The sequence below is a fragment of the Melanotaenia boesemani genome, chromosome 5, assembly GCF_017639745.1.
Source record: "Melanotaenia boesemani isolate fMelBoe1 chromosome 5, fMelBoe1.pri, whole genome shotgun sequence".
Taxonomy (NCBI): Eukaryota; Metazoa; Chordata; class Actinopteri; order Atheriniformes; family Melanotaeniidae; genus Melanotaenia; species Melanotaenia boesemani.
Window position 1 is genome coordinate 17342833 of NC_055686.1, and position 22548 is coordinate 17365380.

The following is a 22548-nucleotide window of genomic DNA, read 5'->3' on the forward strand; positions in this document are numbered from 1 at the left end:
ATCTGCTTGTGTTTTTCTGGCTGACTGCTTTCTTTACAACTGTCTGCGTGGAGCGTGAACATCATGAGATAGGGAGACATTTGGAATGTGAAGGTTGAGGTGATGATGCACATAAGCTCAGTTTCTGCAGGAAAAGGTGTAAGAAAAAGAGCCGTACAAATTTTGAGCTTTGCTCTGTTTCACACCGTGGACCAATAGCTTTCACACATGAGATTAGGTTAGAAAAGTTCAGCTAGGTTGCATGGAGAAGGTTTGTCTTGAGATGCTACACTGGGTTCAGATCCAGATGTATTTTCATGTGTTTTCCAAAAGCCACTCCTGCCTTTTCTCAGCTTTATTCTTTGGCTCATTATTATGTTGAAGTGTAAATCTTTGTTCCAGGCTGACACTCTGAGCACTGTGGGAGACGTTTTCACCAAGAATTTTCTCTATTTTCTTCTATTCTTTAAACTTCATCTCCCAGTCACTATCACAGAAAAGCATCCCTACATAATCCCCATGTTCAATTATAAGGATGGTATTTAAACCGGACTTTTTCCACAAACACTTAAGTTGTATAAGAAGAATTTCATTCTTGTCTAAGACAATTGGGTACCTCAAGGCTAACTCGTATCAGTTTTGCCTTTATAGTGAATAATTCTCTACTCTAATGTCCACTTTGCCAGAAAGGCATGAGTGGTAGAGAGTTGCACCAGTGGTTATCCTTCGGTGGGGTTTTCTCCACAAAAAAAAAACACCGGATCTCACGTGTCCAGTGGCTTGACAAGTCCCTCCATCCCTGATTATTCAGTTTTAGGACAGATTCAGGAAGCCATTCCAAACCATTTTTCAAAGGAAAATGTGCTTTGGGACATTTTCAGTGCTGCAGAAATGTTCTTGTATCTTTTTCACAGATCTTCCTTGACACAATATTCTTTCTTAGTTGTACAGATAATGTCCTCAACCTCATGACTGTGGTTTTCACTCATGCACCATTAACTGTGAGAATATATAGATAGGCTTGTGCCTTGTTTATGTCCGAATAATGTAATTCATTTAGGCACAAGTGGACAGTCAAGTTTGTAAAAGCATCACTCCACAAGTAGGATACATCAGAGCAAGAGTCAATAAAATGCCTTCATATTCAACTAAGGGGGTGTGTTTCAGAAGATTGAATGTTTTGTCTATGCACCACTACTGTACTTTTTAAATGTTTACCCCCCAAAAAAAAACACCAGGAACTTTTATATGAGCTGACATCCTTGACCTCAATGATGAATTGAAGTGACATTTTTGAGTGAATTTCTGGGAAATTCGAGTAGACGCAGTGTGATCCTGCTCAGCTTGTGACCAACACAGTAGGCAGGCACAGCAGTGGGGAGGAATCTGTCCCTCAAGTCTTGTCTAGTTACATCACACTCATTCTTCACCATCACTGTTCCAGTGCTGTAATGTCTTTCTCTATCGTCTTATCATCTTGTCTGTGTTGTTGTGTGCGGCATGCTTCACATCTATGTCCTGTTTTCTCTTTCTCTCCCCGTTTCCCCCTTTTACTTCTTCTTCTCTCTGTGTTGGATGAGAAGGCGAGTCCTGGGGCGCCAGAGGATGATGGCAAGTTGTCGGTAGGTCCTGTTTGATTGACACTTAGCCTTCTGCTTCTGTGTTTGTCCCTGTTTCTGTGTAGATGTGTTTGTGTAACTTATGTTTCTCCCACCATACTGTGAACAAGACATGCACACTTCTAACCCTCAGCTTTCCCGTGTGCAAAGAGAAACTCCATCTGTTTTCTGTAGCCCTTTCTTTGCCTTCGTTGCATTTGTACACAGCATGTGAAAGGCAATCGAACAGAGAGCATGTGTTTTTGCAAAGCTGAAGCTCTCTTAGTGCTTGTATGGTTCTAAAAAGCTTTCATCCAGAATATAAAAGAGGAAAATAAAACTGAGCAGCTTCTTCAAGACTCGTGCTGGGAGGCCATATCTCTGAGACCTTGCACAAGCCCTGACAGTCTACATGTCTCCCTCTGCCTCCCGCTTACACCCATATGTGCTTGTGAATTAGCACCTAACACCTCCTGTGCCTACACATCACCTGTGGGCCTCCGAAGACAGACACCCTCCCAGCAGCTGTCACCTGCGATGGTGCCTGATTCTTTTTTTTTTTCCACAGCTCTCAACTCCAGCTGCTGAGGTGACCTTGCCAGTTGTTTTGAAGATAGAACTCAAACGTCCCTCTAACTGAGGACGCCTGTCTCAACCAACGGGGCTTATATTTTTAAGAAGCTGTTCTACTTTATGGGTTTCATTGGGTTTCGCTCAGGGGTTTTATATAAAAAAAAAGAGGATTAGGAAGTCACACTCTGACTAAGTGATGGTGGTAGAGCATCTTGTATTCATGAACAAATGTTGCAGTAACACGAATCCTTCCTTGTGTGCTTAAAATGATGTGAATGCTTAACGATCAAAGCACAAGTGCCTTTAATGATCTCTCCATATGGATTAGAATTAAACAAACTTAAAAACAGCATGGCTTCCTGTATTTAGTTATATAAGCTTTTTAACATGTAGATTACATTAGTGTTTTATGTGAGCATTAACTGGAATTTGAATTGAAGAAAGCATGTCATATAGAAAGGGTCTCATCCCTTGCAGCAGGATATCTGATTTACACTTTGCCTCTTTACTCACAGGCCAGGCCTCGCCTGCAAAGGGGAGGTAGTTCAGCCTCCCTGCACAACAGCTTGATGAGGAACAGCATTTTCCAGCTGATGATTCACACGCTGGACCCTTTAAGTGAAGGTAAGGTGATTTGTACAGAGAAAAAAACAAAAGCCTGTAACCCCCTGGATGTACAGCACATACATTCTTTTATTGCCCATAATAGTATTTTGTTGGTTGACCAAACCTGGATTTTGTCATAATTCTTGCCTTTTAGAAAAGTCCTCTTTTCAGATGTATCAAAAACGGACCTAAATAAAAATCCTCCCCCCAGGTCCTCACTTCAAGACAACTTTTGACCTCAGAATAATGGCAACAAATAAGGACACCAAGTGTCTTTATATGCATCTCATATATCCCTAAACTACAGACACTCAGAACATTCAGAAATACATATGAAGTCTTTGTTTTGCATGCCCTTGCTTTTTAAGAATTATCCACGTTAGCCCGGCTGAGCTCCATACTGTTTCCTGGTACAGCTGAAGTGGAAGATCATTTTCCTTTAATCCAAGATGATGGCCTATTAGCACAGCTAAAGAAAATGTAAACAGCTGCGTTAGTGCTCGGCAGAGGGGATGAATGTGTTATGATGCTGGCGGAAGTGCTGCGTCATCCCATTCTCCTACCCTGAGAAAATGACAGAAAGTTAGAGTTTGTCTTCAGAGTTTGTATTGGCTTCTAAACTGGATATGGAAGGACTGATGAACCCTAATCCATGTTTATGAACAAATGTTTAATCCAGCAATACATTACAGTTTTTTGTGCAATAACTTTCTTCCTGAATGAGTCAGCTTAAGAATAATTTATAGACATTGCCAAAACAGGCCTCAGTGTATGCATTAACATGCATCAAATCACACTTGCACCCTGAACCTAAGGCATGTATTCATTATTCCATCTAACTGATTAAAATGTAAATCACAGTGAGCTGAGAGTTCAGATGTCTATGGCATTTTGTACTGTATTTACATAAGAGGCTTAGTGTATAAATACTCCACCTTTTCACTACTGTAGGGCATCTGACATGAAGGAATGACTTCTAATTTGCTCAGAAACTTTTCCGCTCAGATCACAAATTTTTGCTCTCAATCATTATGAAAAATTTTAATACTCAAGTCCAAATTGCATTTCTGTGTGAGAGGAATGCTCGTGAATTTAAACAAAGTTAGCATGAATACTGAACAAATATGATGATGTTCTACTAGATTTGACTGATGGGCTGTTTGGCAAATAAATAACTGGAAATAAATGCACTGAAACAACAGGTTCAGTCAGACATGATGTGAGGATAGAATTAATTATTAGCAAGAACAAAAGCAACACTTAGACTCCCGCTAACGTGAATTTATTATCTAGGAATTAACATGTAACAGATTGGGATGATTTCTCATACTTCAGTGTATTACATTTCAACATGCACTCATTTGTTTTGGGTGTTAAATAACTTTATTTGCTGCATTACTTAAAGACTGATAAAGGTTTTAAATGAAACAGGAGCAATTAAGTGTTTTAGGCACATTTTAGAGGTTTTATAATGGTAAACAATGGTTTTCCTGATGAGCTCACAGCACAGAAAGAGACAAATGGATGCATCCATCAAAGATGGAGGCTGTGCTGCCTGTCCTTGGGTGCTCTTAAGAGTAGATCAGCAGGGCTGCGGGACTCCATCCATCCATTTTTCATTGGTACTTCTCAAAATAAGCTGTGTGCACTTCCATGCAGAGGGAAAGTCTGAGGTTGTTGTACCAGTGCTGGGAAGTGGTTCGCCTCTACTTCTTAGAGTTTTAGAGTGGGGTTAGTTAGAAGTAGGAGCGTGTGTGAATGTGGGTGTGTGTGCAGGTGTGTTTTGTGTGTTTGTGGGTTTTTCTTGTTCAGACTCTTTACTTTTCACCCTTGATTGCTCCTTTCCTCCTGTATCATTTGAGCTGTGATGTGGTTGACCACACAAACTTAAATTTCCTTTTATGGGCCAGTTGTAATTAGAGTATTACCTGTGGTTGTGTGTGTATGTGTGTGTGTTTTTTTTCTATGAGCATATGGTTTTTCAATGTCTTTCTTAGGGTAAAATTTGAGGATTGATACCATTCTCAGGTGTATAAGATAATATGAAACAACAGCCTGGACATAACTGTATAAACAGGTTATGTCCAAGCCAAATATTTCCTCCTGCTATCATTTTTTGGGCTGACATAAATATATTTTTGGGGGGGATCTGCAGGTTATGACAGAGTGATATCAATCTTCCAGTTTAACACTCTGCATAAAGGCTTTCCGAAATATCCAATTTTGTCTAATTTCCTATGATTTCAGTCATTTCCTTGCAATAACGACATAACAAGTTCTTTCAATTGCACCTTTTTCGTACATTTCTCATCTTGGAATAATACCCATGAATAATTTAATGTTCACTATCACACTAAATATCACCTGGATTTATCTTGTCTCTGTTTCTGTCTTCTTCTTATTTCTTTTTCTTTTACTGTCCCCTCAGAATTTGCTGATTCTGGTGAGTTACTCCTCTAATTTCTGTATCCCTCCCTGTATACTCCCCCAAAAAATCTGTTTGTTCTCATTCCAGCAGCCTGGAGGCAACTTTTACCTGATGTGTCCCCTATGTATACATTTCCTAAGTGCCGCTGTGCCGTATGTCAACACTGTACTCTCCATCCCTGCAGACTCTCTCCTTTAAATTTCTCATTCTCTTCTGTGGTTGCATTTTCCGTAGATACCCTCTGTGACCATTTCTGTATTGTTTTCCCCATTGTCCCTAATCCTCTCTCTCCTCTTATGAATTCCTTGTAATCTAAGCTTTGTGCTGCTGTTCTCTGGGGGCAGGGGGGTTGGGGGGGAGAAGACACCCAAATGATGTGGTTTGGGATTTCCTGTCCTGCACTGTCCTTCAACTCTGGGTTTGTGAGGTTAAGCAGATGTGTAGCAGAATAGAAATGGTGTGTCAGTTCTGTTAACTTGTCAGGTTTGTGCTTAGTTCATGAGCTGACACTGCAGCATCCAATTCATCAGAACTTAGAGTCAATAAGAGCTTGACAGAGCAATTAATGGAAATGTGTTTTCTTCTGTAGCTTTTTTATAATTAGTTGCTCCCACAGAACTACTATTGATTTAGCTATTCACCTGCTACTTATATTCCCTATGTTTATGCATTTATATTTTGTTAATCAACAACTGTAAGGATTTTGTTAATCCAAATGTCTTTGAAAACAGACCTTTAACCCTGCATGTTTTAATAAAAAAATTAGTGTTAGTTTAAAGCACTCATCTGTTCTTCTAACAGTGTTAAGCTACAAACAACATCACTGAGGAGTGGCATTATTATTGAGCCGCAAAGAGATATGAGAACAGAAGTGAGTCTCATTTAGCTGTTTTTAGGCCTCTGTGGATGAGCCCCACTTTGAATTGAATTCAAGCTGCATTTATGCATCAGTTGGAGCACTTTAAAAAGATTTCTCAAACCATGATCCTTAATCTAGAGGGGAAACTGTGCATACCCATGACTGAATTTAACCTCCGTGATTGATACACACAAAGATATTAGCTTTTTTTTTAACATTAATGCACTAAGATGTGAATAAACATGTTGCTTTCACATGTACAACAGCTTCCTTATGTTTATGTAACAATATTTAAGCCACATTAATATGTTGATGCAGAGCCTGTTCGGCTGTTTGGCTGCTGATTGCTATCTTACGGAAATAGATTAGAAAGATCACTCACATTGCCACTGTGGACTTGGACATCTTTGTTATGTTAGAGTTATTTTTTTTATAACCAAAGTGGTCAGTGGGATGAGCAGAGTCCGGACAAGATCATCTGAATAAAACTGTAGACAAACCACTTGTAGGATAAACTGGTGGCACTAAAGAGGGCAAAGCTCACTGTGTCAGTGGAAGTTTTCACTGCAGACAGAAAAGGAGGTTAATATGTATGTTTATAGCTAAATATGATTACATACATAAGGAAATAAGGTCTTTATATTGTTTTTTTTTTTTACTGGCATTCAATGTGAGGGGTAAGTGCTTTCATCCTGACAGTGTTTTGCAGTGTGCATCATCCTGACCCCACCAGCAGTCCTGTCTGCATGGTGACCCAGGGCCACATCGATCACACAGTCGATAATGCACTCACTGTCATTGACCCCTTGGGCAATGGAAATGTATTTTCCATTTCTACAGATATAATGTATTGACGAAAAAAAAAAGAAAAAAAAAACTTTAGTGTCATCTTAGCACTGTGCTTACATCATGCAGTATAACACTACAACAGGATGTTGCAGGTATAGATATCACACATTGTTAGCACTAAGTACTAGTGTATTATGATGTAGTAATCTGTCACATCGAACACAGTTTAAGTTGTGAATTCATAGAAAATGAGCCTTTCAAGCCTTTTACCACAAACCTAGTATCGTGATGATGCTGACAATTATATAAAAACACAAAACAACACCACAGCATATTTAAGTCCTTAAAGATGTAAAGCAGATTTTTCTGTTTTCAAAGTGCTTGACTGTCCTTTAGCTTGTTTTATTATTTTGTATCTTTGTAATCAGGAGAATTCAGGGGTTTGTTATTGATTATTAAGTGTCTCAGTTTTATCTTTGCTTTGTCTAAAAATAAATTAAAAGCGAAATATAATTTAAAATTAGATGTTTTTAGCAGAACATTGAACTTCCTGGTAAAACCTTGCCAACATCTATCCTTCCTAAAGTGGGTCAAAAAATGAAATCCTCTTAAAATCTACATTTATTGATAAAGTCATTGATGTCAGGAACTACGCTAACCCTTAACATTTCAACTTTGAACCAACTCAGATGAATGTGAAATCCAGGTTCTCAGATTTACCTCACTTTTAAAAGCTTTTTAAAGGATGGGTCAAATATTTAAAACTGTATTCAGCTTTTTGCCTTTAAGGGTTAATGTCAGCTACTAATAAGAATCTGCTGTTGTTAACTAGCAAGCTTGCAGTTACTTTCACCATCAACACTGATAAGAAATCTTCCTCTTACTATGGAAAAAGCGACCTTATGCTAGGTAGTCATGACAGAGCACACAAAGTGAAAAACGTTTTTTTTTTCTGTTTGTTTTACTGCATTTTTGCTTGTCAGTGTGAATCTATCATGGCTGCTCTTTGTCTCATCAGAGTTTATCATGGCCAATCTAGACAATGCTTGAGATTCAGTTACATAACATGCATCTTATTTTAGAAGTGTACCACAGGCAGCTCTCCACTAGAAATAATGTTTAACAAAAGCTAGTTAGTCTAGACCAAAAACTGTTCGGAAATTAGATGGCCCATTAAAAATCACATATTTGTGTTAAATCTTACTGACCGAAGTAAACCTCAGAAAACCAGGGGCATCTATTAATTCAAACCAGGTAGGTAAACCAAAATACTTGTAGTTTCTTTCATCCCCATGGTCTCTGAAGGAGACAATCCACCAGTTTACTAAATGTTCTTATTATATTGTTATTTATCAGAGCTACAGCTTATAAGACAATTAGCTTTCTTTTAGACCTGCATGATTGTCAGCAGAATATTCTTGCAGTGTCTGGTAAAATAAGCACCTTGTAACAAATGGAAAAGTAATCTGTATGGAAGACTGTTGTACACTGAGACAAGTTCTGGCTGATGTGATCTTTAAGTCAAATAAAAATGAGGCAAAAGTACAATCTTATCAATTTATAAAAGTATCAAATTATCAATGTTGAGTTGAGTTGAGTTGAGTTGAGTTGAGTTGAACTGAACTGAATTGACTTTATTGACATAATAAAGTTGCAAGTGCAGTTACCAAAGTAAGGCCAGTTGATAAGTTGGACCATTTGTGAGTAAAATGACCGCCTGTCAGGCTATGAATCAAACCCATGTGAAGTTTTAAAGATAATTTACCTCTTTTAGAAATAACTTGGATAATCAGGATAACCTCTTAAAAATAGTCATGTTTTTTTTATTTTATTTAAAACTAACATATAACTAATGAAATAGAATTTTCACTTTAATATCTAATCACTGAACACCAAAGTTGTGACCTTCCAAGTGCAGCGTTTAATAGACCAAACAATAAAAAAAATACTGAAGTAAAACTGAATAAATGTCACTGAAACTTATTAATGTTTGGTCAAATGACTAACTCTAAAACTAAATTAAAGAACAAAATTGCTACCTAGACTAACATTATATGGATGATTGTCAAATTAAAAACCAAATTAAAAACCAAACAGCGACAACTTAGTGATCAGTGCAAATGTGCTGTACTCAACTGTACATTAATCAACACTGAAAAGTAAAAAAGTATGAATGCATTTCCTGTAGCACTCCAGCTTGGCCCAGTTTATCCTTAAGCATTTCAAATACTAGCTACGTAAGCTAGATACGTTTTTTTTGTATAAAACATAGAAGTTTACCAATACAGGCTAGTATTTAGCTAATAACTAAAATTGGTCATTTCTGGAAATGCATCATCATGTTGATATAGAGAACCTTTATGGACACAGAGCAGATCAGCTGGACAGAACTTTTAGACAAGAAAGCGGCATAGAGTATAAAAAATAAGACCCCAGCTAGTTTATCACACCACTACATCAACATCAATGTTCAAATTTATCTTTGCTGTGTAAATACAAAAACATGCTACCTAAGAATCAACGACTGCATTCATAATGAAAAGGTACTTTAATTAGGTGTGTTTTAATAATTCATTGTTTTGCAAATGAACTTTCTTGGTAAGGGTTTGGGGGGAAAATAACACTCTGATTTGTGCCTCCTAATATAAAGGTGCAAATGACTTTTATCATATGGAACATAAAACTGGAAACAAGTGGAAATAATAAATTTTCTCCTTAACAAATGAAAGCAACATTCACCTACAGCACATTTCAAGTCCACTAATTAGCACTTAAGATTCGTTTTTTTTAATGTTGCCTTATAACCAGTTGACAAATCACTGCTCCTCTGGAATAACAAATTGTCATTCTGTATGTATAAAACAAACAAGGTGCTGCTTCAGTAGTTGCTTTTATGTTCATCCAATTCTCAGCATAAAAGCAAATGAGTGTACTTGTCAAAACTGCAATCTTTTCTGCTTTGCTTTAACAGATATTTTGAACTGTTATCATCTAAATACGGTCTTAAAGCTTTGCCCCCTATAATTTTGTTTTGATAGATAATCACTTTACCAGTATGTTATGTAACTGTGATGAGGCAACAAGCGCCTGTCAATCCATCACAAACCATGCCAGGATCACGCACTCATACACACATGTACACACATGCCAGAACGCCGCACTCGCCCTCTGAGCTACCCCACACCGCTTGAGTGAAATAATCAATGTTAAAAGCCTTTTTGCTTTTGCAGAGGCTGTGAATTTAGCCCCACACTCCTACCCCCAGCAGACACGCACACAGACGGACGCACACTCTCACACATGGCTCACCAGAGGTTTAGAGGTCACTCCGCAAGGACAAGAGATTCCTTGGTAAACAACAACAAGCCTATCTCTATCTCCAGCTGCAGAGGGCAAAGACACAGCCTCATGCAGGCAGTGATTGTGTCTTTGGATAATTGCCCTCGGAGAAGCCTCAGGTAGAGGTTAGACTTGCAGTGGTGGTGCACTTAAAATCAAAATCATCTAATCATGTGGGATTGAGACACTTGTCTGGGAGTGCTGCAGAAGAGCAAGGCGTTCTGCAATGAGATGTGTTATCATCTCATTAGAATGACTTTTCAGGGCTACCAAGTCTCATATTCAGCATGAGATTTGCACCATAATCCCTTCACAGGACAGCAGAGTGGTCACCAACTGGTGGGCAGAGCTGGATATTTGTAAGATGGATGTTGGCTCTGGATAGTAGTTATTTACTGTGTGCGTACTACATGTACAAAATGAAAACTTTGCTTTAGTGAAGACAGTTAATGGATTAGTTTACTTAAATGTGCAAAAACCTACTTTTTTATAGAGATCTGGCCAAAATAGTGGCTCAGAATTACCTCAAAATTAAATCTAAAAGGTAGGCATATGGCCACATTAGCACATGTATTAAAAAGATAACTTTACTACAGTTTATGAAACTGTATAATTTATTGTTTACTTATTTTTAAGGTATCATGATAGTTACATGTGTATTTGTCAGCTAATCCAGGCCTTTTGTTGGGAGTCCATACAGTGGCGTGCAATAATTTGGGCGTCTGTTGTCAAAATTTCCGTTTTAATACGTGAGTAAGTAAAAAATTACCTAATTTCCCAAATTTCTTTATTCTCTTCAATATTATGAGCATATTTTTAAATAACAAAAAATTGGAACCATTTATGATGTTGGCCAAGATAGCAACTATCTCCAATGCCATCCTTCATCTATAATGGAAAAATTGCTTCTTGAAGAGAAAAAAATCTATCTGTGTCAATGCATGTTGGTTTACATCAGCAATATGCATTTCAAATCAATGTTACATAAGTTTATGAACTCAAAACTCTGGCTTCTGGCTCGTTTTGATGCCACACTGGCAGTCATTGTGCACATTCCTGGGGCCATCATTGCCCTTGAGACGTCCTGAGGCTGAGAAACTTTGTTTTTCAGCCCAGAGCATCACATGACAACTGCTTTTTGTTTTATGTCAATGTGGCACACGTCAGTAAATGGATGTGAACATACTGGCCAATTTGAATGTGCACCATAGCAAAGAAAAGGAAATCGACACTAGCAGAGGATTTACTTGATGCACAGAGCTCTTAGAAGAGACAGGATGCAAGATGGATGCCAAATTAGCATTCCTTAGGGTGTGTCAAAGTGCAAAGATCTGCCAAAGTTACAATTGATGTATTCTTCTTCTACAAGGACCTGATGCTTAAATAGATGAGGGATGCAAGGCCATTCAAACTTTTCCTGATGAGAGGTGTCAGCTTCCCATTTTCTCTGCAGTTTAACACCTTAATAAGGCAAACTGAAGACCTTGAAGACCTTGAAGGCCTTGATGGCTTGGGGAAGAATCTGTTCAGGAGGTTTAGAGCTGAGTGTCCAGTATCTAGTAAAGCTAGAAACTGCAGAAACATAAATGTAAATTCACATACAAGCTACAGAAAAAATTCCCATGTTCATCTTGGTGCATGACATGCAAAGCAGGGAGCTGGAAACTCACATTGGTTCTGCATAAAGACATGTTTCTTTTTCCTTTTATTGTGTTTGTGTGTGTGTATTTCTGTTTATTACATCATTTCTTTTTAAAAGAGACAAACACCGAACAGAAAGACACTTGGTCAAAATTTATCTTCTCCACTAGGCTGGAAGAGTTTTTTTTTCCTACATTTTCCCCCACACATAGCTCCAAACACATTTGTAGCCTAGATGATGTCTATTCAGTAAAAGTGTCAAAAAGATAGACTACACTAAAATGAAGAACGATTTGTTAATTATCCGGTTATCGTTTAGATTTTCCCTCTAATGTTAATACGGTAGCATTTGATTTTATTTAATTTGTTTCTCAGACAACACCTGCAGCTTTTTGAAGTAGTCCATTGTGGATTTAAAGGTGTGTTTAGCATCATTATTAAGCTGTAAAGGTTGTCCTCTTTTCATTTTTAGCTTTTTTCAGGTGGTGGAATGATTGCTCCATAATTGTCTGGTAATTTATTGAATCTATTGTTCATTCTAGCAGCGAAATGCTCCCTGAGCTACTGGCTGCACTAAAAGCTCATAACACAGACAGTTGAAAGTGCCTCTTGAAATTCTACTATCTTTCCTTTAAACATATCTACTGTGTGTTAATTGTAGCTGAAAAAAAATTCTATTTAAACTTTCTCAGTATACGGGACATGTTTCCAAAATGCACAAGACTGACTCAGATGATTTTTTGCAAACATCTGATGCTGTTTGTCAGTGAGGAATCAGAAAAGTGTTTCTTTTTTATATAACTCTTCTATAAATATCACATATAGTAGAGCAGTGTATTAACACTACAAAGTCTACTAAATCTTCTTTTGTAGTCTTTTTTTTTAGTCCTTTTAAAATTTCTTTTTGGCTATCTGGTTGTTAACTTCACCCCCACCACTTTTAATTTTTCTTAAACATAATAGAAACTGAAGATTTGCTACAAAGAAAAACCTTGTTATATTACCGCTGTCTCCTGCTTACCATAGACCTCTCTGTGTGCCCAAAGTCTTGCATAGTCCTTTTTTGTTTTTTTTCATCTCCTCTTTAACATAACTTAAAACAAAAATAATTCACTTAACCAGCCTCAAATATGCAAACCTTTAATGTCAGGACTTTTAAAGATTCTTTTTCCCAATAAAAGACACTTTCTGGTACCTCGGCAATAGATTGTCAACTTTGATGATGTAGTCTAGGAAACAGGAGAACACAGGAAGATTTCCAACACTGGTTTTTATTGATAAGGCATGTGTTATTCTACATCCATATCATCATAAAATGCATCTACTTGGGACACAATATAGTAATGAAAGTTATGCTCACTATGATGAGCATACTATAGCATACTACCATAAATTGCAACACCCTTTTTTTGGCATAATGTTATTTAAGGTTTGTCAGATATTGTTAGAGTCATATTGGAGAATTTTCCACACTTCTTAGTTGTATTTTGATACAGTTTTATTCTAGACTCACTCCATGCTGTTGACGTTGCAGGACCATTCGTTCCGCTAAACTTTTTGATATTCTGTCTGCTTGTATTGAGTTGTCATCTGCTGGATGTATGTATTCGGCTTGCAGCTGAATCATATTTGTTGTAGCATTGCAAAGAAAATCAAAGAACCAAAAGCAGATTTTTAAATTGTTTTTCTCCATTACTTTTCATTGTTATAACGTGCAGAACAGAACCAAGCTGTTAGCTGGTTTTCTGAGGAAACGTGCAGCATGGGAGGCACAAGTCTGTGTTCTGCTGCCTCATGTTCAGCTGTTGCTGCAGGTCTGACTCCCAGCTAATTCATCATGCAGATGTGCTGACCGTCTGTTTACTGTGGCACGAAGAACTGCTTCAGTAAGGGAATCAAGTTAATTGTTGGGGTTTCATTGTGGAAATAAAATGCTGAACCACAAAGTTTTTGAAAAATGGCTGGGCTTAGAGGAGAGGAGGACTCATCTTTTTGTTGCATGTTGATCCAGTATATTCTCTTCTGACTTTCCTGTTCAGTTTGTTTTATGTTGATATAGCTTGATATGAACCTAGTATTATTATTGTGTTTTTTTTTAATGGTGGTATATTGACTGCCCTTCCCTCTCCCTTTTCTTACAAACCCCCTACCTAACCCGTGCTATCTGCCGGGAGTTACTCTGAGACTGATGTATTTAATTTGCAATTTCAATCCTTGCTTTGTTTTGCACTTATCCAGTGATGAATCAGAGAGACTTTGTCTTTCTGTATGTCACCATTTGTGCCTGTGTGAGTGTTTGAATCGTATGTGATGTACGTAGATCCAGCGGACCTGTCTTGTTCTGTCTTGTTCACTCTTTTCCTTTTCTCTGTGTGTCCGTTGCCTTACCCTTGTCTTTTGCTGTGATGTTGTAGAGCTTGGAACTTATGGGAAACTAAAATATTATCACTCAATGACTGAGGAAGGTAAGCCCGAAAGTTTTCACTACTTGATTATTTGGTTCAACGTCTGCCATCCCTCTTGATTTTTCTCCATCTTCATCATGAAGCAGCTCCTCTGAGGAGCTGCCCCCATTTTGTTTGCTTGCAACACATAGTCTGCACAATTTTGCTTTTTATTTTGACAACCTCTCTGAGATTTCACTGACATAAGTGCAAATCATGGTAACCACGCCATTTTTATTTTTTGACTCATTTTTTTATTTATTTATGCCCTGAGTATATGTACATACTTGTCATGTGTTACTATGTGTAGTAATTCATTATATATATGAAAAATAAAACAAGTAAATAGCGATCATAAGTTGCTTATATTTAAGCAACTACTATAATGGAGGCTGGTGAAACTACAAATATACACACATATACAGCACTGAAAAAACATGAAAAACAAATATTTTTTTCCCCTCCATTGTCCTTTCTTTGTTTCTTTGTTCTTGTTACCCATCTGTGTTACCGAGAAAAATACATCATCCATGCTTCAGTGCTCACTTGGAGGTTCCACTTACACCAGCAGTGGGTACACACACCTGAGACGAACACTGCTGAATTTGGCAAACTGGGGTGACTCATCCACCCGCTGCTTACGTAACTGGCTGAGCTGACAGGGAAACAGATCGGCTGTGTGAGGCGGCTAGGGAAGGACTGGACTCTGTATTTCTTAAAGACTCTGCAGAAGCCTCATTTTTAAGTGAATGATCCGCCTTAAATGAATCTCTGGAAACATGTTCCCCCATGCCTTAAGAATTAGGATGGTTTCATCTAAGCTGTTTAATAATTTAATGTTAAAACACCTAACCTGACAACCCGTTTCTTTGGTATTATTCATATATAATTTTGGTTGGTGCAGCTTTTTGAGTAGGTAATTATAAAGCCATTAAAATAGTTGTGAATTTGTTGCCAAACACACCCACAACTGTGAGGACAAAAAAGCTAAACAGGCCAAAACGTACAAGTTTGTGAGAAATCAACTTTTGATTCTGCTTAATTTCCTGCGAGTTGGTGTGGTTAGTCTTTCCTGAAAACTCTGAGCATATTCACCTTTATCCATTGTAACTCCTCCTTAATTTAACCATTCTTGTCATGGATTGATACTAAAGAGGAACACCTGAAATAATCAAAAGACTGCTAGTCTTGACAAATAAGATAAACCTAAAAAAAGACAGAGATGCAGAACAACTACTCATAGATAGAAAATGACTATAAAGTGATACAGATGAGAACAAAGTAAAGCTGCAGAGACTCACTAAGATCATTTGAGACTGAAAATGATTAGGATTCTTTAAGATACACAGTTGCAGACCCAAAATAGCTTCATACACCACAACTTCATGGTTTGCGGTCTTGTAGAAGGGTGAAGACCCTTTCACATGTCTACACCTGCTGTCCTTTTTTTTTTTTTAATCCATCCATGGTTGGGTATTTGTGACATTATTTTAATAGTCTAAACTGACTCATCATCCTAGAGTGGCTTCTTCCGCATTAAGGAATTCGTCGGTACGCTACACCTGAACCCCTACTTGTCATGATCAGATCTGTCAGAGCAGAAACCTGATGATAATCTCACACCCACTTTTGCACAAATACACACTCACTGTAAGACCGGCTGTCAATGATCGCCTAAGGTGAGTGATGTTGAGACACTGGAACGTGTGATGCTGTCATGTGAAAATGTGCAGTGGAAATTTTGTGTGTGTGTGTTGTCGTTTGCATGTGTTTAAAATTAGACAGAGAGATAAGCAGGGAGGGGTTGCATGATGTTGAACAACAGGAATACAAAGTGAGAGAAAGATGAAGGATAAGTGAGGGAAAAGAGGAGATGGAGAACAGAGATGGATAGAGGAGAGAGGAGGGAGGCAGCCAGTGACTTGGGGTTGTTAATGATTTTGTCAGAAGGTCACAGACAGTGTCGACATGGCTGGGTGGAGTCTGTATTGATGCGTTACTGTGTCAAGCACTGACAAATCAGTCATGCCCCCCTAAAATGAAAAAAAAAAAAATCAATGCATTCATTTCAATAGTGTGATCAGAAGTAAACACGACAGGCACGCAAAAGCCAACATGCACAGAAAGTATGTGGGATAGAACATGGATACATGACAGGTTCACTGAACTGAGATTTCTTCTAAACTCTTTTCTGTATTTACTGATGACTTAGATCCACTGGGATTTAATGAAAAACATGTTCCTACAAGTCAGAGGCCAATCATTATTAGTCATTATAACATGAGCAGATTGGCCACGTGTGAACCACTGTTCATGCTTCTTATGTAAGCCACAAGCTTATGATATCAATACAGTCTTCTGCATCACCACATCACCTCTCCATTATCTGGTCACACATGTTACAATGTTGTATTCTTTGGCACTCAAGCTAAAATGTAAGGCTATATCATTGAATTAGATTCCTTCCAGCTGTCTCAAGCTTGTTATTTGTGAAATGTTTTTGTTTGCTTTTAGTGTCCTGATGGTGGTAGACATGTCTTTTGAGTTTCTGATGTGAAACCAAACAAGATCAGGAGTGAATCTGACCTCCGAAAGGCAGATCTTCTCACAGGAGAATCTCTCTTGGCTGGATTCTGCCTTCACCAATGACCGGGACATTGCAGGATCATCAGTATATGATATGCTATGTCGTACTGACTCAGTGTTGTTTGAAAGATTCGTTTGTTTGAAGCCGTCGGCCTGTTTGCACTGTGCTTTTGAAATGTGACCCATCACAGGTCAAAGGTGACAGCAAAGGAGTTGTGGCTGGGACGAAGCTGAGAGGCTTTGAAGATTCTTCTCAAAACGTTTAACTGCTGTGACTTTTTCTGTTTTTCTCTCCCCTCCCCCCTTGCAGGTAAATTTCGAGAGAAGGCATCCATCCTTCACAAGATTGCTAAAAAGAAATGCCAAGTGGAGGACAGTGAGAAGGCAAATGGAGTTGCAAGCCGCTCAGGTAAAAAAGGTTTAGCAATACCTTTCAGTTGCTGAACTAATACTTTAACAATTTTAGGGTGTACATTTATTCACTTTGCTACTAAAAACAAAATTAGAAGTGTGTCTTGAAGCTGGAGCTTGTAGTACCCAGCCCTTAACTCACCTAACTTCACTTTCACACTGCAACTCTTGAATTTTTCTGAGATGTTACGAGGCTGCATGTGAGGAAACACATATCTGCAGCAACCAACCGATTATCTGGTCAGTAAGAGACTGGTGGAGTAAGAGAACAAACAGGTCTGAGGGATTTTAGATGGTTATGGGGATGTAATGCTAAGAACTGTTGTGTGTGTGGCCAACTTTGAGTCATTGTTTTGCAGTGATGGCATGCATTAAAAGAAGGGAAACTGCTTTGAATACTAAATATATAAATTTTACTCACCAATACTTTGGCTATGTTAAAATGCATGCTGCATTGGTGTTGACACAAAAATATGTACCATTCTTCACATGGAGAAAAAAATTGAGTAGTTTCCATGTTCCATTTCCTCTATGCTCTACCCAGACTCCCCCTTTTCTATTTACAGCTGCTGTCTCCAGTGATGGTAACTATGGGGAAAGTCCATGCCAAATTTTCTGCACATGCTCCAAAGAATTTCCAGTGGATAAATGTCCATCCATCCATTTTCAATTGCTACTTTACTCTGTAAAGCCATATTCTTGGTGCAAATGTAAGCCCATGGCTAAATGGGGGTCAGTGATAGCTGTATATTGACAAAATTAGTTTGCTGTTCCTAAACCTTTGTCAGTATATGATAACTAACTTCATATAACCTATATTAAGTACCAGAATTACCCCACTGAAATTATTAAGCACGTTAAGCAAGCATGTCATTACCAAGAGCAGCCAAATTGATTGCAAGTGTTGTCTTCAAGCAGTGTTTAAATCACAGTCATTGCCAGGAATAATTTATGTGCTTTTTCACTTCAAAGCGCACTGGACCAAAGAATAAAGAATAAACAGAGGCCAAAGGGAGCGCTTTCATGGCCGCAACGTTGTCAAAGCAGGAAAATCAAAGCAAGACATAGATGTTGATCATGAAGGCAAAATCATGCTAACGGCTGCACATTACCATATTACCCTCTTAATCAAAATGCGTGACTGGTAGCCATGTTTGCATTTTAGACCTCACATTTGTTATTTTTGATTTATAATGTCTTGAGAAGATGTACTGTCAGTATAGTTGAGTCTACAGTGCTTGTGATTAGATTTGTATCCCATCTTTATCTGTAATATCACAGCATCTAAGTTGCCAGAGTGAGGTCATGTGTTGGGATATTGTCATATCAAGTCACATTATCTGCGTGAGTGTAATTCTAATTGTGTCACAACCACACTTGGTTTAAACCAATTTCCACAGCAATTATAGTTTTATCATCTGATTACATGGCTTCAGGCTTTATGTATTTTAGTGAGGGCTGTTAAGTAAGTCTGGCCTCAGATGAAATGGAGTCATATCAGGCACCAGGAAATGATGAGGAAAGATAGTATCATTGTTAGATGTGCACATGCATGTTTGCACTCAGAGCTGCTTTGATTAACCAAAACCTTTTGATCACCATATTCAAAATTAGTGCAACTCTACACACATGCACATTATTCCTATTTAGATTTCCACCTTTGTCATTATGTTGTTTACCACCCTAATAACATCAAAAAGATAAAGTAAGCACATTACCCTTATCCCATAAACATCAATTAAGAGAATAAATTATAGGTAAACAGAGAATTGAAAGTCAAGTCACATTGACTTGAGTTTTAATTTTAAGCATATTATAAGTATCCCACATGTACATGAGGCTTTCAATGTTTGGATCCTGATACTGATCTTTAAGAACATGTTTTTATGCACTTACAATAAGACAAACCTGTAAAATCATGCCCTAATGCATTTCTGCTCTGCCTAACAAAGCGCTCCCAGTGTCTGTCCACTATAAGATCAACTACAAGTTAGCAGAAAAAGTCACACACATCATTTCCTAATGTCTTTTATTATATATATATATATATATATATATATATATATCCCTGCAGGAAGAGCCACATGAAATATTCTGCAGAACAATCATTTATACACATGGATAAGACAGAAGGATGGGCCATTCTGACTTAACTTGGAGGAAATAAACTCAAAGAAAAACTAGATGACTCTGCTGTTTAAACCATGGGAATCAAGCAGTTCAGACACCCAAACAAAGCACATGCACCTACAAAGAAATCACACATTGTCATTACAACCTCATTTTAATTACCTCATCTGTTGCTGTGTTGTTTAATCTTGATATTAGGGTTCAAGGAGAGCAAAGTCTTTGCCAAAGCCAAGGCTCAGTGTTGCAATTTTAATGGAAGTGATCCAAAGCCACACAAAAATCCCCACCTTGTTTCATGGAATTCCACCTGGGGGTGTTAAATAAAAATCTAACAAACAGTAAAAACCAACCACAGTCAAAACATATTTCCTTTTTAGAATAGAACTTCATTTGTCATTGCAACAAAAAGTGCAACGAAATTGGCAAATATACAATGTTTAATACAAACATGGCATGTTGCCGAGTAGCGGTATAAGCCCTTTCATACAATCTGTGTACATAGGGTTAAAAAGGATTGAACCCTCTGAATTACCTACAGAAGCTAATTCTTTCATGTGTTTCAAAAATATTAAAACAGTTTTCACCTCCTCTAAATATGTCTTGTACTATTCACACTGCCCACAGATAAGAATCTTCCAAACAGCTCCAGTGTGGAGGTAGAGGTGACGCCACCCATGAATGGAACAGCAGGGCAAGAGGGGGAGACGGTAAGAAATCATTTAATACATGTAAACCTCAACTTGAAGGGAAAAGGCTGTATTTTGTACCAGCTCATCCCCTGACCAGCTAACTAGGTCACGCTATGAAAAGGCAACAAAAGTGTGAGGCTGATATCAAAGTTACTGAGGCTTTCATGAATATTTTAAGCCTCTCATCTGCATCTGTGTTCCTCTCTGACTGTGACTGATGTGAAGGTTGCATAGACTATAGTTTAGGCCACCTCTGCTGATAATTTCCCAGCATGCACTTGGGCAAGTTCCTCCATCTTCAGCCAGACCTGCCAAAGACCGCCTACTCCCACTGAGTTCTGTAATCACACTCCTCACTCACCTGCTGCTCCCCACTGCTGGGTGCTCGAAATGAACACCATCACATACAGACCTTAACACAAACACACACACATGAACACACACACATGCACTATCTTTGACGAAGGGCCAGGCTCTGAGAGCTTTAGAACAGCACCTGCAGCAGTTGTGTTGGCATTAATGAGGACGCCGGGATGCAGAAACCTGCCAGGCCAGCAGACGGTCGTGGAGCAAGTGGGCAGCGATTCAGAGTCGTGTGCTGAGAGGATGTGTCTGGTGTGTGTCCATCATCCTGCTGGAACTTCACCCTTCACATGGCCCTGAAAAAGTAACCCCAAAACAAACTGAACCCTGCTACATTTTCTAACTATTTAAACTTTCATTTTTACCTCTTGGACTGAATAATTTGTAGTTGCATGAAAATAAACAAATTATTTATGACAAGCTGCTTTAGATAATCTTCTGTTAGAAAGGCATTAATCAATATGACACCTAAAAGTGAATCACATTGGATTACTGTGTGGAGAACCAAAATTGATCATTTTAAATAAATACATGTATTTACAAATATATAATTAAGTATGGAAATGTTTCATCTCTACCTTTTTAAATGTTTTTTTCAGTATTTCTAGATTTAATTATATATTTCTAAATTGATTCATTTACATATTAGTTTATTTCCATACGTATGTATTTATCCTAGTTCTCACATGACTAATCCTGACTCAGAACTAGGTTAGAAATGCCGACTTCATTACCATACAGCAAAAAAGAAAAAAAAAATACACAAATAAAAAATAGATGAAAATCACTTCATGTCAAACCCCAATTAAAGCGTGTCATTGTCATGTCAATTTAACAAAATAGCAAGTATGAAATTAGAAAAAGAAAGAGAAAAGTGGCTTATGATACTTAAAAAGGACTGAAATCAAAACTAAATTAAATGTATGTAGAATAATTTAATATAATAGTAGATTAAATAGCTGTAAATCATAACAATACCTTAATTTAAGGTAAATTAAATAAAGCTTTATCCAAAACATGATCCTTTTACTTGGTGCATTGGTGCAGCTGAATTATTCAGTTCCGCTTTGTTCTGCTTTAAATTATATGAGTATTCACATAACAGTGATTAATGTTTTATACAATTTATACAAAACTATTGTTATGGTTTATTTTCTAGGTTAATCTGTTTCATTGTGCCTTGATTCAAACTATGAAGTGACTCTATTACTCATTTTATTTCATTCAGAGGATCTTGTACTGCAGAGATTTGTAAAAGCTGCATATAAACTCTAATATGATCAGCAGCTTTGCATACATTGATCCCACAGTACAGGAGAAATTTTAATCTTCAAGTATCCTTCTTTGAATCAAAGCCCAGTCTTTGACAACAATATTGTTCTATATTGTTGTATATCTACATAAAAGAAGATATTCTTTATTAAATCTTGTTTTAGGTTGATACACTACAGTATAACTTCTTTTAGGTTGATATATTGTGGTATATCAGCCTAAAAGAAGATATTTCCTCATTTAAATATAGATACCTTAGCATGTGAACATTAAGCATTCTTTCTTCAATAGATGCAGTGCACTATATATGCAAACCGGTGGGGGGGGGGTGAGTGCATTGGAGTAGCCCAAAATACAACATTTGTATTGATCTACTCTGTTGCATGGTGTTTTTAGTCTCTTTATTCATGATCTGTGTTAAAATAGTCTTGCAAAAAAACAACCTGACGGTGGAAATATCTGTGTCTGTAAAAACAAAGGCAACGCACCATATTTTTGAGTCAAATCAAAGCTTCTGATGTGAGTCTAAAATGATGCGAGTGTGTGAGACAACGGCAGAAAACCTTGTGTATAGGGATAATGAGCACTTTTTTAACCTAAGTGATGACTAACTTTGAAAATCCTGTATGTGTATTAGCATCCCTAATTCCTGCAAGCTGCTATTTTTAGATATCTGTCCCACAGAGCACCTGTCTATGTCAGGAAGTTGCTGGAAACAGCTTAAGCCTTCATATGTCGCTTGAGGCCCCATCATACTAATTGTTCTATCCCTTCTGGATGCCTTGGCAACCAAGATTGGGGAATAAGGAGATAGTTAAGGTCAAATTAAAATCTCATGCAG

General features: G+C 37.7%; 1 protein-coding gene across 8 annotated transcripts in view; it reads left to right on the forward strand.

Annotated features, from left to right (window-relative positions):
* Positions 1-22548, forward strand: part of LOC121640616 (sodium/potassium/calcium exchanger 2-like) — a 53630-nt gene that overhangs the window by 22929 nt on the left and 8153 nt on the right. For 3 of the 8 annotated variants that reach the window (XM_041986400.1, XM_041986401.1, XM_041986402.1), the window contains exons 3-8: positions 1554-1601; positions 2666-2774; positions 5185-5199; positions 14227-14277; positions 17153-17251; positions 20008-20090. In XM_041986400.1, coding sequence (XP_041842334.1) covers positions 1554-1601; positions 2666-2774; positions 5185-5199; positions 14227-14277; positions 17153-17251; positions 20008-20090 — 405 coding nt within the window. The remainder of the gene's footprint in view (positions 1-1553; positions 1602-2665; positions 2775-5184; positions 5200-14226; positions 14278-17152; positions 17252-20007; positions 20091-22548) is intronic. The other 5 variants (XM_041986404.1, XM_041986406.1, XM_041986405.1 and 2 more) reach the window with 5 other exon arrangements.